The 17,259-nt window shown below is 34.9% G+C and overlaps 1 protein-coding gene across 6 annotated transcripts in view; it reads left to right on the forward strand.

Moving 5' to 3' along the window:
• The window catches only part of Psi (P-element somatic inhibitor), a 122,783-nt gene that overhangs the window by 60,316 nt on the left and 45,208 nt on the right, over nt 1-17,259 (forward strand). For 5 of the 6 annotated variants that reach the window (XM_069820310.1, XM_069820316.1, XM_069820313.1 and 2 more), the window contains 3 exons: nt 3,609-3,641; nt 13,778-13,842; nt 14,024-14,109. In XM_069820310.1, coding sequence (XP_069676411.1) covers nt 3,609-3,641; nt 13,778-13,842; nt 14,024-14,109 — 184 coding nt within the window. The remainder of the gene's footprint in view (nt 1-3,608; nt 3,642-13,777; nt 13,843-14,023; nt 14,110-17,259) is intronic. The other variant, XM_069820312.1, reaches the window with a different exon arrangement.

Below are 17,259 nucleotides of genomic sequence, written 5' to 3' on the forward strand. Positions count from 1 at the left end.
AATCAATTTCTAAATTTTCTCCTTGTTTTGCCACACGATTTTTTTTTTTTTTTTTTTCCGTATAATAAGTTTTCACAATGTAAGTATATTCAAGCACAGAATATCTCACCATTATACCATCTCTACGTGGTAACTAAATTAGTGGCACGACACAACATATGACTCCTCTATATGTTTCCAATCTCAGACTGATTAGTAGGGAGCGGATTTTTATGTGCTAAAAATTTAAATATATTTATTTTTTATGTGCTAAAAAGTACGAAAATATTTGCTAAAATTTAAAAAATATTTTGTTTTAAATATGACAAAAATACCTTACTTAGCTTGAAAAAAAAAAATGTTACTAGGTACTCACCAACCACACTTGAGTGCTAGTAGTTGGCCGAGAATTGCAGTGAACAACAAAGGTCATCTCCAAATTCTCCATCACAAATGCATGCCGATTAACTCTGAACAACGACTTATACTGTGAAAACGATCTTTCCATATCACAGGACGTCAGATGTGCATATTTAAAGAGAGGAATGCCACAAACACAAACACCGTCAATTTCACCTACAGGCACACCCTCCAATACTTGAGCAAATTTACACATTTTCTTATATCCACTGTTTTTCCCAAACATATTCTGGAATTTGTCCCTTAATACTTGTACTTCTGAACCTGGTAGTGAGTCTAGTTTAATTTCCATGGCACGCACTTCCCTGTTTCAGACAACAGGTTTTTGGATGTTTCGATTTTTTTTTATGGTGTCACACAAAAAGCTTAGATTTGCTAATAGGAAAGCCAAATTGTTTTTTAAACAACCACCTTTCAGTATATCTTGAAGGATATTGATTGACGAAGCCCGATAACAGGGAATCACAACAAGATGTAGGCCTATTGCCTTACTTGATGGGCAATGAGCGAGAGGCCAGAGATTTATTTAAATTAAATAATGTTCATACCCGAGCTCTTATCTGTTGTGTTTCACAAAGTGTGGAATGAAATCATCTTCAGCAACAATAACATTCCTAATTATGTGTTGCAAGATCTCTCCTCCTTGTCCATGTTAATTTATTCTCTACCAATAACACTGATATGCTGCCTAGCAGTTCTCAGAACTTCAGGCGATACTATTACGAAAATGGATACACCACACTGTGCTTAGAAACACGAAGCAACCAGGAATTCTTAAAAAACATAACATACTTCTGAGTGATATAATTGATTTAGTTTTAAAATACTTAAAAGTTTTTGTAAAAAATTTGTTTAAGTACAGTAAAAAATCTCCAAGATTTATGTATTTATGATATATTTCCTGAAAATATGTATTTACATAATTTTTTTGTGAAAATATGTGTTTTTGTGTGAAATAAAATTCGGATTTTAAACTTGAAACTTCATGTTCGGAATGTTTAACTTTGTTAATTGTGTTTTATCACACGCAAAAAGAATATTTAATTACATAAGAATCCGCTCCTTACTGATTAGTCATTGAAACGTTATGTAAGGTATTGAATGCTGAGAAAGGGGGAGTTGACTGCCCGGCAGTTGCTTAACCACTGTCGCTGCCTAGTGGCTGATGAATAAACCGGTACTTGTTGCTGGAATGTTCTGTAGAAATCATTATCGTAAAATCTGCTATGCTTTATTTTGGATGAAAAGAGAGTTGACTTCAGAGTTTTTGCCAATTTATAGGACAGCAGGAGATGCACTACTGTTTGGTAACTTCTGCAGTATTGATTATCTTTTTCAAAGTTTTCAGCAGGTAGATACTACATTCCAATACATCTACCATTTTTTTATTTTTCTTCAAATTGAATTTGTTACACACTGGGAAATATATTTCCTAAGTAATTTCTATAACAATAACAACAAGGAAACATTTTTTCAATCAAGTTTTATCAACAGGAAAATACTAATGTGAGTAGTCTTAGTTTTATTTTAAAAGTTAAAGAAAGTAATTATATTTGTTGGAGTGATCGGTGATTAGTAAGAGGAGTAATTTCCTGACAAAATATCTTCTGAGCACATTTTGCAGTATATGAATTTAAAAAAAATGTAAATGCTGTATATTTTAGGAAGACCTACCTGCTTAAACTGTGAAATAGAATTTACATAATTGTATTTGAAATAGGTTATTTGGGTTTCGTATGCAATGACGATTACAAAAAGAATTGATTCACTTGTATGGCACCTTAAAGTTAAATGTTACTGCATTATTTATTTTAATATTAGATAAAAGAAATCGTGGTAACATTAAATATTATTTGTGGAGATGTTTCATTTTTCATTCTCATGTTATTGCTGTGTTTTCGCAAATTAATATACAGTAAAACCTGTCTAAAGTGGAATCTGGATAAACTTGAAACTGCCTTACACGCATTTTTTCTCTGGTTATAAGACATTTATACAGTTTAAAATGGAAACCTATCTATCAAGGAAAGAGAACAATATTGCCAGTCCTATGAGTGAAAAATCCTGGAATAAAGTGGAATTTTTACCAATATAAGGTATTAAAATTAAAATAGAAAACTGTAAAAAGGGGAGGCAAAAATTGTACCACTCACTAGCTTTCTGAATAGGCTGTTCAGTGAGATGCTTGTTCTTTGATGTTAGTACTGTACTGATAACCTTGAGTCACAAATCTAGCTATCTACAATTTCAGTCCATTAAGTGCGTATGTGCTGTGTTACCCCTTAGTTTGTTAGTAACAGTGGCAGGGGAGAAACATAAAACTCTCACCCTAGGTGAAAAATAAGTCATAGAAGGAAGTGAGATTCAGGAACAATATATTCTGGAATTGGAGATATTCACATTAACCGCAATTAATTCAGAATTACTGCTATATCCTTCATCAACAAAAAACTTAATTGAGAATGCTTTAGTGCCGAGAAAAGTTATAAAACAAAGAGTATTGAACTTTTGGAAAAAAAATAATACTATACAGTTTTATGGCCCTTGAGTGCCTTTTACTTTTCAATAAATAGTTGTTTTCGAACTGTAATGTGTTGTATGCTGTAATTACCTGTTTATTTTTCATTGCACATTCTTAAAATTTAAATTTTCAAACCCTGTACCGAAATAGCAGCACAGAAGTATAAAAATAATTTAGCTTTGCATAAAACGAAAAACTTCCTAAAACGGAAATTATTTCTGGTCCCAAACACTTCTGGTTTAGACAGGTTTTACTGTAGTATATTGATCTCAAATTTTTCAGATCTTATCATATTGTTAAATACATTATCTTTCCTAATGTTGTATTACATGGTGAGTCCTGTGCCAGTATAAGCTTAGTTGACATCCATTTCTTTAAAACTATCATTTGGGGCAGATTTCACTTACATGTTTATGATCACACAGATTGGCATTGATTTAATTTGATTGTTTTACTGCTGTTTGCAGTTATATAAGAGTTGAAGTGTTTTGTGTCTGTTGCTGACCATTAGATGTCCTGTTTGTAGCTATATTTAAAGTATAATTTGTCAACTATTTATGGAGGGACATATTTTGAATGTAAAGAGTGATAGGACTTGGTTGAAAGAATGTTAAGTTGAAAGACTGAAACAAAAGTTGGGTAGGACCAGTCAGGCTTGTTTGCTCTATAAGCCTTTTTTTCCTTTCAGGAAACAAGGCTAAAAATGGATGAAAAATTGCAGGTATGTTGGCGAGTTCGCCAAGATATTTTGTGATGTAAAAATTGAACGGAAGTACTTGTCTGTATGCAGAAGTGCGATCCTATTCAATGGCAATCTCAGACCTTTTGAAAGACGTTTTACATATCATTGCATGGATGTGTGACCTCTACTTCTATATTTTAAGACTGAGTTTTCAAACTGTATAATTGGATGTACCTGCAGCAAGTCTCTCATGTTGTGCATGCTGTTTGAACTTCATTTTTATTCCAAATTTTGTTTGTTATAATCTACTTTATGTTAATACTGTACTAGCTTTAATTCTTGTGGCAGTTATTGTTTAGAGCATCAAACAGATATTTCGAACAGGAACAAATTTTTAACTGGATTGTGTATCCAAGCTCGTCCATATTTCAAACAAATGTTTAACATCATTCTGATTTGTAGGTAGAGAAACTTAGAAATACACATGGGTGAAACACAAATATGATTTTCAAAATTTTCGCGCAACCCTAACGCCTCTGTTTGATGAGTAAACCTTGATGTTGATACAGCGTCGTAAAATAACCCAATAAAATAAATAAAAATAAAAAGTATCTGATTAAGAACATTGGATTATTAAGTGGAAAAATGTGTGGCAGCCTTTGGATGTTGTAATGAAACTGATGCCTTTATGTTCGAGTATTACTGCATACGAAAACTCCTTTATTTCGTTAATAAAAGGTGAATAATGGTGAAATCCTATATTGAGGTGTGAAATACCGTATTCTCAATTTTTCTTGTCACCATGATAACTATTGTATAGGCATCTTGTAGAAAATAATGGGGAGATATTAATCAAAAAGTCTCATTTATATACAGCCTTTCATATTCATTACATGCAGATATAAATGTACAAGTGCACAATTGAAATGATTGCGGTTACGTGTAGATACCTCAAGCAAAGTCGGTGACTTGTGTACAGTAAAACCCCGATAAAACGCTGTTCAAGGGACCGGGTGTAAAATGCGTATTAACCGGGACTGCATATTAGGTGGGTATACTAATTTTGACATATGCAGTATCTATTAGCATTTTTCTTTGTTGAAATACATGATTTATGAAAAGTAATACAGTATTACTCCATTATGTAATTACTGTACTCTACGTCAAAGACATTTACATTATGTACTGTACTTAATTCTTTCGGAAAAAAAAAAAACATTTATAGTTGTTTGCCGTATGCGTGTTCTCCAAGTCCTCATGTTTACCACACTTCAGTTTCTGCGATTACATCCTCCCGACGTCGTAGCTGTAGTGGAGTCGCGATTTTTTTATTATCATTCTTAATGTCGATGATGGGATTCCTAATGCATCAGAGAGTTGTTTCTGAGTAAGAGTACTGTTCTCCTCGTACTTTAGTTAAGATTTCCAATTTTTCCGACACAGAAAGGGCTTTTCGTTTAACACTCATTGTAATTAAATTCACAGACACTTCAATATACTAAAGGACAACAAACTGACCAGCAAAAATTTCCAGAATTTTATTACGGCTGAGTGAGGAATGCTGTTTGAGAGAGAGGGTTAGCAAGAGGGTGAGATATTGTAACTGTATGTAGGCTTTAACCACGCAGATAAGGAGTCGAATAAGAGAGCGTAACAAGAGGGTGGGGTATACTAAGGTATGAAGTATGAAGGTTTAAATGCGGAGGTAAAGGGTCGAATACCAATACTTTTCAGGTACAATGATCAAGATGTTTCATTGCTGTTACAGTACATTGCTGAAAATTACATCGAAAATATTCCACAAAAACGCAACAAACGGGGTATTTTATAAAGGCGTTATATATGAAATGTGCAGGGACCGGTCAAAAAAAGCATATTACACAGGATAGCGTAATAAGCGGGTAGTGTCTTATCGAGGTTTTACTGTATTTGGTATAACATAGGAGTGAGACAAAAGATTAATTGTTACATTCTTGATTTTCCTGTAATATTTTTACCAACTTCAACTATATATATATGAATAGTGGCAATGATAGGGAATAAGTTTCCTGTATATGAACTCAGAAAATTAATTCCATTTGAATTGTGTCCAGTAAGATGTCTTGGTTAACGGAATCGTGAAAATTGAAAGTGACGAAAATGAATGAATGTATGTCAATCAAGTTTGAAGTTTGTTGAAATTTTGTTAAAATGTGGTAAAAGAAACTTGATTAGCAAAAGAATGGAGTTCTTTTTACGATAGTAGTCTGTTTCATGTCATTTTCCTTGGCAACATTTCGAAATACAACAAATCTAAACTAGTGAAACCATTCTTGTGTTGGTTATCGAGTTCTCCTTTTCATATTTATCCCCCAAAACAGTAGTTTTGTTCTGTTATTTGGTAAGAATTTTGCTATGCTGGCAAATGATTTGAGGTGAGAGTCCTTCAATCTGTTCATTTCACGACCTTGTTGGAAAATTTGAAGCTGACTGGTTCCATGGCAGATGAAAGCAAAGTTCTGGTTCAGTGGTAGAAGAGAGTAAATTTCTGATAGACCAAAGTATCCATAGATCTGTTAAAAATGTTTTTCTAAAATGTAGCATTTATTTCCATTTCAAACAATTTAATCATCGCTGTTAGCCACATCACAAGTCGATATAGACTGGATGTTTTAACTTGTTTAAATTACTCGTGGTAATTTAGTGCACCTTAATTGTGGGAAAATTGTAATTGACATGAAGCATGTATGGTGAGTCATTGTTTATACCTTAGAAGCCTTACGGCATGAGTGAAGTTCATTCAGGAACTGTCCCTGCATTTCATTTCGTAATTGTCAATTTAAGATGTGTTGCATGAAAATTGATAGTTCCCTGTATCTGCAGGTAATTGATATTGTTCTGTGCGTCTTGTGTAATATTAGGTCTTTTAACAAAATACTCTCACGCTTAACATTTGTATTTCCATCATGTATTGTGAACCTTACATGCATGAATGGTTCGTTAGATCTTATATTTGCATTTCAGTTACCAGAGTCTACGAATTTTATAGCCAGAAGAAAAGGAAAAGTATGTGAAATACGAGAATTGTATAAAAATTCTTGAGTGCTTAGCCATGAAGAAAGAGAGGGGACTGCTGGATTGCAACATGTTAACTTTTCTTAACTTCTCCAAAAATCACTCGATTGATGCAATCTGGTACTTTTTGGAATGTCCAAGAATGCCCTTGGGCTAGGCTTCATTCTGGCGTCCCATAGGCAATAATGCACAGCATGTTCAGTATCTTTGTCTCAAGTGGTGGCTTTACATGTTATTTTTCAAAAACTACGTGGTACCAATAAGCCAAGGGACGGGAGCTCATATGAAGGATAAACACAGTGCTACCTCACTTCACTCTTTCATGGATGAATATATAATAGGATGCGAAACTTACTGAGTTTCCCGTAATACATACTAGAGGTGCTGTTGTAGAAATTGACCTTGCTGCCACCTGTTGGGGGAGGGGCATTATTACATCTAGCAGTGCACCAAGTAGCAAAAAGAATAATTACTCCATGCATTTTGCAGCGCACCTGGTGATGAAAAGGTTAAACAGTGCAGAAAGTATTCCCTCCCACCCTCATCGATATTCAAAACTAACCCAATTTAAAATAAAACATTTACAGTTTTATTCCTCACAGCATCTTCTACTGAAAATTCTTACTGGAGCCAACAGGAAGATAAATGAGACGATCTATTTTACACTACCCGATTAAAATATAACCAGGCAGAGACAAAAAAAATAAAGCAAAAGGTTAGATAATTGAGATTGTATTCTTTGGGTATTTATTGTACAGCGCAATGGAAAAGTCTACAAGAACTACTTAGATAGTTCAATTTATTACATTACTATTACTTTACAATACATTCAACAACACTATTTTTACAACGTCCATAAACATCACTGTTCAACATACACCGCTTATATACACACACTTATCACTTTATGTTCACTTACTAGCAAGTTTCTGTCTGCCATCTCGTCTCCTCGACTCTCCCATACAGCAATATCTCGAACGGATAAATAGAGAACTCTGGGTAATGTACCCAACACGTAGTTCTAATGTTCACCACCTACGATGTTGGGCGCTGATCATCTTATTTCAGCCCCCCCGCCAGATGGTGCTGACCGCAGTTTCGCATCCTATTATATATTTGTCCATGACTCTTTGTTCATGTAAACAATGCGAAGTCATTGAGCTGCCATGCAGGTTACAGTATCATGATCTACATCAGTGGTGTCACAGTTGCATCTGAAAAGTTAATGTATTTTGAGTAAAGAAATGTAATGAGTAGGGGGCGGATATTGACGACCTAAAAATCTACTTAAAATGATCATTAAAATGCCCTTAAACTAATGGAAAAATGACATGAAATTAAAAGAAAATGACATTTAAATATTATTCAAAGTACTCGCACCACAACTTCTTAAAAATTAGTCACCTTGTTCCTATGACTGCCCTGTAAATGTCGGAGAGAGTAGGCAACTTTTAATGTGTATTGTTAACTAGTCTCTCCGTTCAAGTATTTGATTGTAATTTATAAGAAAATTTGATACTTTGTTTTGGCACATTTTCTCTCGAAAACATGTTCAAATCGTGCTAGTCACTTTCAGGAAATTCTTATAAATTATTATCTGTAGTCTGAAATTGCCTGTGTCTTGTGTGAAGACAGATTCGGGGGGGGGGGATATTTGGAATATAAATCTTATCTGCGCGAATATAATATTTTCTGCTGGCCTATTTTTCTTATAATCTGGATTAATGCTATTTCTGAAATAGAATTTTTCGCGTAACTGATGGAAATAATATTCCATGATGCAGTAGGTACTTAAATGCCTGTTGTAAATGACACCACATTCTTAGTGATGTAGTGGTTACCTTGCTCACCATTGAATTGAAAGTTCGTAGATTTAGATCTGGCTGAGTGTAGTGGATTTTTAAGGGTGATAAAATCCTTAGAAGGACTTCTTATAGGAAAGTAAAGCAATGAATATTATTTTGTAAATTTGTAACATATAAAAGAATATCTGTCCCTAATAGTTCTCCAGAGAAAATTTGTCGGCCACTTCTCACCTGCGTTGGAATTTGATACCTGTTACCTTTGCAGTTGAAAATGCCCTTAAACTATTGATACTCTACTGTAGTGGTTCCCAAACTTTTTTGATCGCGGATCCCTTTCGACTCGAAAAAAGATTAATGGATTATTAAATTAAATTAATTGCTAGATTAATGTAGATATAAATTTAACATGCCTCCATATTTATATTGTGTACGTATTTAATATCGACAATATGTCTACAATGACATTAATTACCATGCATAGTCATGAGTTCATAAACATGCAGTAGTACTGTATTTATAAGCTGCGTGTATTTTTTTCAGTAATTACATGCATAATAAAAATTGTAAAAAAAATTCAAGTTGGGTAAGATGGAAGAAAGTTGAATTCTCGTTTCTGATGGGGCATCCAGGCTATGACGGAATTTTGATTTTATTGCTGCATATCATAAAAAAATCCTACTTCACACAGATATGTTGTTGGAAATGGGACGAGTTTCGCCACTGCTCACTTAGAAATTTCCGAATATTCCTGAAGTAGGCTACAAGAGAATTCGGTGACAGGAAGTTTGCTAAATCTCGTTTCATATTTTCTTTTTCTGGTTGGTTCATCTGTTTTAAATTAGCAGCACTGGGATGTAATACATGACAAGGTGATAGACTGGCTTCTGAATTTGTAGAACTGTCATTTTTGTTGTCTTTTATTAGCCACCGATCCATTCAGATGACACTGTATAATATGAAAATTAAGATTATTCATAGTATTTAGTTAATATTATTATGTTCTGAATCTAAGATATGTGGTTATTAACACAGAGTTTAACACGAACACCTCATATAAGCCTATTTGCACTAAATGGACAAAACCGACTTCACAATAAAAGTAACAGAAGCAGAACGTGTGCACAACAGTGGACGAAATTCGTTTCTTTTTAAAAGTACTTGTCAAAATTTATTGCTGACTAAATAATATAATCAAATTTGTTTTACAATTAAGATATTAAATTTCCGAGCACATTACAAAAACTTATTCTTACACTGTTGGTTTCGATAAGAACTAACTAATAACTCGCCAAGAAGACAATTTTCAATAGAATTTACTACCTTAACTGAAAAAAAGAAAGTCGTGTTTTTTACAACAGTTCGAAGGCAAACTCATGCAAGGGTGAGATCTGGTCATCTACCCTTGCTGATATACAAGTACTAAGTTCCACAAGTACAGTTGCATACAGTATTATATGTTATTTATTTCAAAATATATATTACCAACTGTGGATCCCCTGATAAGTGTTGGCAGATCCCCAGGGATTCTCGGAGCACACTTGGGAACCACTGCTCTACTGCAAGTACATAAAAGCCCGGTGTGGATCTGGTCTAAATTTGTAGTAATTGGCTTTTTTCAAGGCAGATTACTTATTTCAGTTGATTTTCAACAGAATTAATCATTTCTGTTCTAATTTTGTATACATACTCTGCTTATGTGGTTTATTTATTATTAAAATATGTTGGTAATTGGTATAAGATTCACAACAAACGTGATTTGTGTTCTCAGGAAAACTTTTCAAGCAAAAATGTATCATATTGGAATGCAAAAATATTTATACTTAATGTAAAATACTAATTTCATGGTGGTGGTAGAGATTGGAATATATCTACACAGGTATTTTAATGATTAGGGAAATTGATTCAAAATTGTAGAAAAAATATGCGTCCCTTGTTTTTCGAAGAGTGAAAGGAAATGTGCTCAGTTTGTTTAGTTTTATTGAAAACCTTGCTCTAGTGCACAGTAAATTTCTTGACTGTTGAGTTCTCGACCAAAAAACTCTGTTAAGGTACTTCAATAAAATCTGTGAGGCACAGAAATAAAAGTAAGAATACTGTATCATTTTGTTGTCTGCATGGTACAAAACCACCATTGGATAGACAAGTAGGGATATTGCTTTCGATGTCATGAATTGAACATCACTGTATGCAACAGTCACACATAATATCTTCAAACAGTAACAGAGGGAAAAATTGTCATATTTGTTCTTAAAGAACATCTAGATAACAGCTTATTGAAAGGTAGGGTTGACCTGAGGATCATGACATTTCATTCATTTGTTTCTCCCCCCATCACCCCCTTTTTAAAGATTGATTGAAAAGTGAGTACTTGTTGAAGGCTACTAAATGTTAGGTATAATTAGTCCTGAAATGGATTACTGTAGTTTATAAAAAATGTTCAAAATCTTTCTTGGTAGGAGAACATATTGTGCATTATTGAAATGTGATAAAAGGTGGTTTGCTTGACCAGTATATTCGTAATTTTCCCTTTGTTCTATTGCATGGTACTACCTGTTCTGACATGCTCTTTACATTATGTACATTATTTGAACTGCAGACATTTGCCTTTGTTCCCTAATCTACCTGTTGTCAGCGTATATTGTGATGTGTTATATGTTCGTTTTGATGACCTGTAATTGTTATATGTACGTGATTTTATGTGGTTTATTTTTTACGTTTTTCATACATAGCTGTAATATGAAAACTCATCTGTGCTTACTGTCGACTAGAATGAGAAAAGAAACAAAATTTACTAGGAAAGGATATGCTTGTGTATTACCAATTTTGATGATGCCTTTTTGGGTGAAAATAAGTAAAAAATCAAATTATACAGTTCTCAGATATTGCTCAGTTGTCACCAAAAATTGCAGTCTATCATTTTGTTAATATATTTCTCCTCCGCCTTGTATCGGGTAACTATAGCAGCTCAGTGAATAAGATGTAACTGATAATGAGACATTCCAAATTCGAGACCTGTTTAGTTAATCTTTCTTATCTTTGCCAGGGCATTCTACGTCTGAAATTGGTACTGTTATTTATTGATACACATATTTTTTTTTTTATGTTTTAAAGTATTTGTGGAAAAGAAGTATAGCTTCTTTTAATGCAGAGCCTTACTGTAATGAATACTATATCAAACATTATTTCTTTATCAGAAATTACTGAACTTTCACATGCTATTGGTAGAAGGTCACTAGTTACCATTGGTGCATGAAGAGGGTAAAGCATCTTTTTATATTATTATTATTATCATCATCATCATCATATTATCATCATCATCACTCCGGGTGGTGCAGTTGGTATAGTGCTGACCTTCTGTGCCCGAGGTTGGGAGTTCAATCCCAAGTCAAGTCGATGGCATTTAAATGTACTTAAGTGCGACAGACTCGTGGTAGCAAATATGCTGGCACGTAAAAGAACTCCTGCGGGACAAAATTCCGGCACACTGGTGATGCTGATATAACCTCGGCAGTTGTGAGCGTCATTATGAAACACTTATTATTATTGAGCCTAGAGCCATCTTGAAAGTAATCGTGACGTTGATGTTACAGATTCCAATACTATATTCTCTTTATGAGATACAAACATGTCTTTTAATGTAAACATAAGGATAATGTTGAAACTTGCCACTCAGAATAAGACACTGTATTGAGGAACAGTAAATGCACGAGAATCAGGAACATAAACTAATGTAGTAATTCTAAATACAGTCAACTCTGGATGTAGTGAACTTTGTTTTTAGTGAACATTCAGCTATAGTGATCCTAAATTGTTGGTCTTGACCCGCATACATTAAAAAGTACATTAATATTTCTTTTTATAGTGAACCTATAGTGAACAAAATTTAAAACCTGATACTCTGTAAGTTAATTGAAAGACAAAGAGAGGAAACTGTGTCCCCACCAACCTGTCCCAAATATAGTATTTTTTGTACAGAGCAAGTTGAATAAAAACCAGTGCTTTGTTGTCCTGCTGTCTAGCAAGAAGATGCCAGCTTTTGCAGATAACATACTTGTCATATTTCATAGCACTACAGACTGGCAATTTAAAATTCGTGTGACTGGTGAATTATTTGAGTGAATGACGAGAATCTTGCCAGAATTTCAGGGCAGTTGTTCACTGCCTCTTCACCAGTTGAGTTCAGGTCTTATGTGTAACAGTTGGGGGTTTTCATTGTGGATATTTGCAAAGCTTTGGTTCAATTAGATTAGTTTTTTTTTTTAAATGTTTTTAAAGATTTTCTGTGTATGGGAGTGTGATGGAGTTGTCTAATTAGAAAAGTATAGAGATAATTGAGAACTACATTGCCTTTGGTGGGCCTCAGATCTGAATTATAAGGATCCTCAGAATAGGATTTGTGCCCATCAATTTTTTGGCAAAAAAGTATGGGCTGGGGTGATTCTAGTTTCATCCCTTCCTTTGAGATATTTGCTTATCCAAAATGAAGGCCTTTTTAGTCTCTTTTGTTGTGATTGATTAGCAGCAATAATCAAAACAGCTGCAGTGATAGCTACAGGTACATCATCAAGCATTGATATTGTTCCTTGGACTTGATTCAAAATTCTGTTATGTACATAGAAAAATATACACACATGGAAACAAGATGTACGCAAGAGAAGTTGCATCCTTCTCCTGCCATAGCAACAGTGTCTGCATATCCCGACCTTTACCTTGCTTCTATTCCCGCGCAATTGCAAAAGTGGAAAGTTGATGTGTTTCCGAACATTCAATTATGTCTGAGAAGTGACTTCATTGTTTATTTTATTCTTTCCTGTAGTAAATTGGAGTTTATCTGTTCAGTACTTGTGCAGACCACAGATTAAGAAATATTAATATTCAGATCATATAATTTCGGAAACAGCAGCAGAATTGCATTTTTATAGGTTGATAAAATCTATATGAAGTTTAACATAAATTACTTCACGTGTTCACAAAAGTTGAAAGAGAGAAAGTAAAATTAATCTTTAGGGATGATGAATAAGAAGAGAATTGAATTCTCACTGATTTCTATGTACTGAACAATGTTTATTAGCGAAGAAATGATGGAAATTCTGAATTCATGGAATTGAAACAGATCATGTAGTCTTCATGTATATGTTACACACACATAATATACAATAAAATATCTACTGTTTTGGGTAAATTATTATATATTAACATATTTCGTAATGAAGTGGATTGTGGTTTTTCCTAATTTTTTACATACGACTTTGTCATTGCTCATCTAATCCAAAACTGTATATTTTTAAAGATATTGATTGCATTGTTTCTTTGCAGCCTCCTGGACCCAGTGGAGCACCACCAACACAGTATCCTATTGGAGGACAAGGCCCACCTGGGGGGTGAGTAACCCATCTACAGTAATTAATTGTCACACTGAAATTCAACGTGTCTTGGTTGTGTAGAAATGAGGAACATTCCTCTATCTTGTAATATATTCTCTATCACTTATGTTGTCTTTCAAAAGCCATGTGGCAAGTTGCCTGCGTCTTACAAGCTGACAAATGTGAATTTCTTTTACAGACAAGGTCCCCCACAGCATTTTGCTCCTCAGGGTTGGGGTGGTGGTTACCAACCGTGGCAAAACCAACAGCATCCTAATGATCCAAGTAAGTATTTGTTGTGAGTGCTTGCATGCAAAAATTTATATTTCCAGATTTTCACTAAGTTTTCAGCATGCTCGAAAAATGGTTTTTTGATATGTTTGTGTGCAGTGATTTCTCTCCCAAATGAGTACACCATGATTCAAATATCTTTATAGTTTCACAACATTACACTAATTATGTAATGAATTTGTAATGTTCTTCATTACAAGAAAAATATGTTCAGTATTCAATCTTTCTTTATTCAGTCATTCTACAAACAAAAGCTAACAATGTCAACAATTAACAAAAGAATGTTCACACCGAGAAAGGAAACATCCTTACATAACACTTCTTCTACTTAAAAAATAGAATATCAGCTATTATATTTCACGTGTAATATAATTATACAAAGAAATATTACATTTCTTCGATTGATGGATCTCTCATGGATCAAAATGAAGGAGCTGGAGCAGGAGCTATTTGCCAATACTTTTCTCTTTATAAAAATGTTGGCAAGTACACAACAAATTTTGATGGCGAAGTTGAAGCCATTTATACATCACTTCAAAATGTATTTGTTTGGCTAAACCAGTGCAAAAACATAGTCATCCTATCTGACTCCAAAGCTGCAATCCAGTCCATCAGCTCAACTACATCCCCTAAAATGGAAAAAGTAAAAGAAATTCATTGCATGGTAAAACAAATTCAAATGCTAAATAAAAAAGTGGTCTTCCAGTGGATCCCGGCCCACTGTGGACTGAACAGTAACGAGAAAGCAGATATGTTAGCAAAGAAAGGAACTAAAATCAACTTAAAAACAAATTTCAAGTTCCCATATGAATCAATAAAGCGAGTCATAAAAAGAATAAGTTACAGCGAACAGGCAAAACATCAAAATTCAAAATGGAAAGAATTATTCAAAGATCCAAAACTAATTCCTGATCTACCTCGAAAATCTGCCGTGGCCATGTTTAGATTGATTACTGGTCATGATTGCCTCAGTAAACACCTCCATCGTATTGGAGTACTGAATTCACCTAAATGCTTACTGTGCACCAGAGAAGAGGACATGGAGATGGAGCACCTGGCTAATTGTGAAACTCTTAGGACATTTGTGGACCTTCCATCAAACTATTGGGAAGCAAGAAGGATGATGACTTAATTGTTAAATCCAGAGCATTAGATACACACACACACACACATATTTCTTTGATGAGCCTTTTCGGAGGTTTAATCTCCCGACTGACTCTAATGCCATCAAGCACTGTACTATTACTGTCACACTCAGTGTTAACATTATGTTCTATTGGCAGCTCAATATTATTATCACCTGAACATTCATTTTATCTGCCTCTTTAATCTCTACTGATTCCGTGATTTCATCCTCACTTCCCCTTAGATCAAAAATTGAATTTCCCCATGCAACAGGAACATTAGACCATTTACTAAGCTGATTCACATGTCGAATCCATCTGCTCTGCAAAGAAAGTATAGCCACCCTGAATCAACGAGGGCCTAAAACTTGTTCTATTATTCCTGCAATCCATGAACCTTCCTTTTTTCGGTAGTCTTTGACCCATACTTTCTCCCCTACTTGCCAAGGTCTATTTATCCCACCATATTTCTGAATCTGTTTCTCTTGAGCCTGTTGCACTTTGGCTGCAAAAGGGTATCTGTCGGATACAGAGGGGAGAGCCATTAATCCTTCCCATTGAAGGCTTTAAGGAACCAACCTGGACAAATACCCACTGTCCCATCCCTACCTTCCCGTGGTGCAGCTATTAGTAAGCATAATTTTACGAGCTGAACTAAAGGGAGGGGCTACTCATCCATTAGCACTGGTCAGCTTGATGAGCTAATGACTGAATTTGGTATAATTTTCCTCTATGCAATACCTAATTCCCTCTTTACCCTTTCCTATCCAGTCCTCTGACTGAACTCTTACTTTCTTCGATCCCGACGGCATTAGAGCATTCGAGGCCTAGAGGTTCATTTCCCTTTCCTTCTTCCTCTTTCTACTTTTCTGTTCCAAGTGCTGACCTGCTATGGCACTAAAATCGTCCTCCAGTGGCTTAAGGAGGGAAAGCTGGTGATCAACAAGATCTCCCAGCTAGGTCCAATGGATCCGTCGACCAACAGCAGCTGTGGTCTTCCAGACATTCTGGGGGTTGTGTGTGAATGAAGTAGCCACCAAAACGTTAAAATATGATGTTCACTTAAATCGGCTACAACTTGTCATTTAACTCTGTGCTTCATTGGCTGGTCATGATAATAACTTTGAAAAATATTGGAGTGCAAGAGGTCAAATGACTTTGTCAAATGCCTGGCATTAGAAAACAACAACAACTTTGTTACTATTTGTAGTTGGCCTGAGTAAATCCAATCTACATCTAATCTGTTTCCCGAGAAGCGACTCAGAAGGGGAAATGTCAGTTGTACAGTGTTTTGTATTCCTATAGTCAATAGGAAACCTTTGTAATGCTAATTCAATTAATCCCTGATCACCAGCCCTGCCTATTGCTTTAAGTATGGCCTTCTTGATTGTGCGGACCGAATTTTCAGCCGCCCCATAACAGAATTTTAATTCAGGAATGTGCCATATGGCAATGGAAAAACTATGGAAAGTTTTCTTTCATGGTCACATGTACTCAGTGTGGGTACTTCTTGCTATGTGGCACACATTGATGTGATCATAAAGTTTCTGCCATGCACAAGTGAGTACACCCACATCAATGTTAGCAGTAGCGCCAGCAATTCATTGTTACAGCTTTGGCAGATCTCGTGGCATCAGTAACACACACACGGTATCCTTGCAATACCCCCACAGGTACAAGTTACATGGTGTTAAGTCTGGTGATCGCGATGACCAATTGTAGAAAGCTGGATCATATTGTGTGGCACATCCATTCCACTGGTGTACCTCTGGATCATTCTGAAAATGTTATAGGGGGAGAGAGGGGGATCTTGCTTAAATAGACAATTATTGTCTTCGTCGTCCTCTAACAACTAAATTTTCAACATATCCTAGTAGCTCATGCCCGTGACAGTTACCTCTGCGAATAAAGGAGGGACCATACACTTTTCTTCTGATAATGGTGCAGAAGATATTGATTTTTGGCAAATCTCGAAAATGTTTTCTGTTCCTCAAATGCGAATATTTTGATGATATACCTT

Source organism: Periplaneta americana, chromosome 3 (assembly GCF_040183065.1).
Source record: "Periplaneta americana isolate PAMFEO1 chromosome 3, P.americana_PAMFEO1_priV1, whole genome shotgun sequence".
Lineage (NCBI taxonomy): Eukaryota > Metazoa > Arthropoda > Insecta > Blattodea > Blattidae > Periplaneta > Periplaneta americana.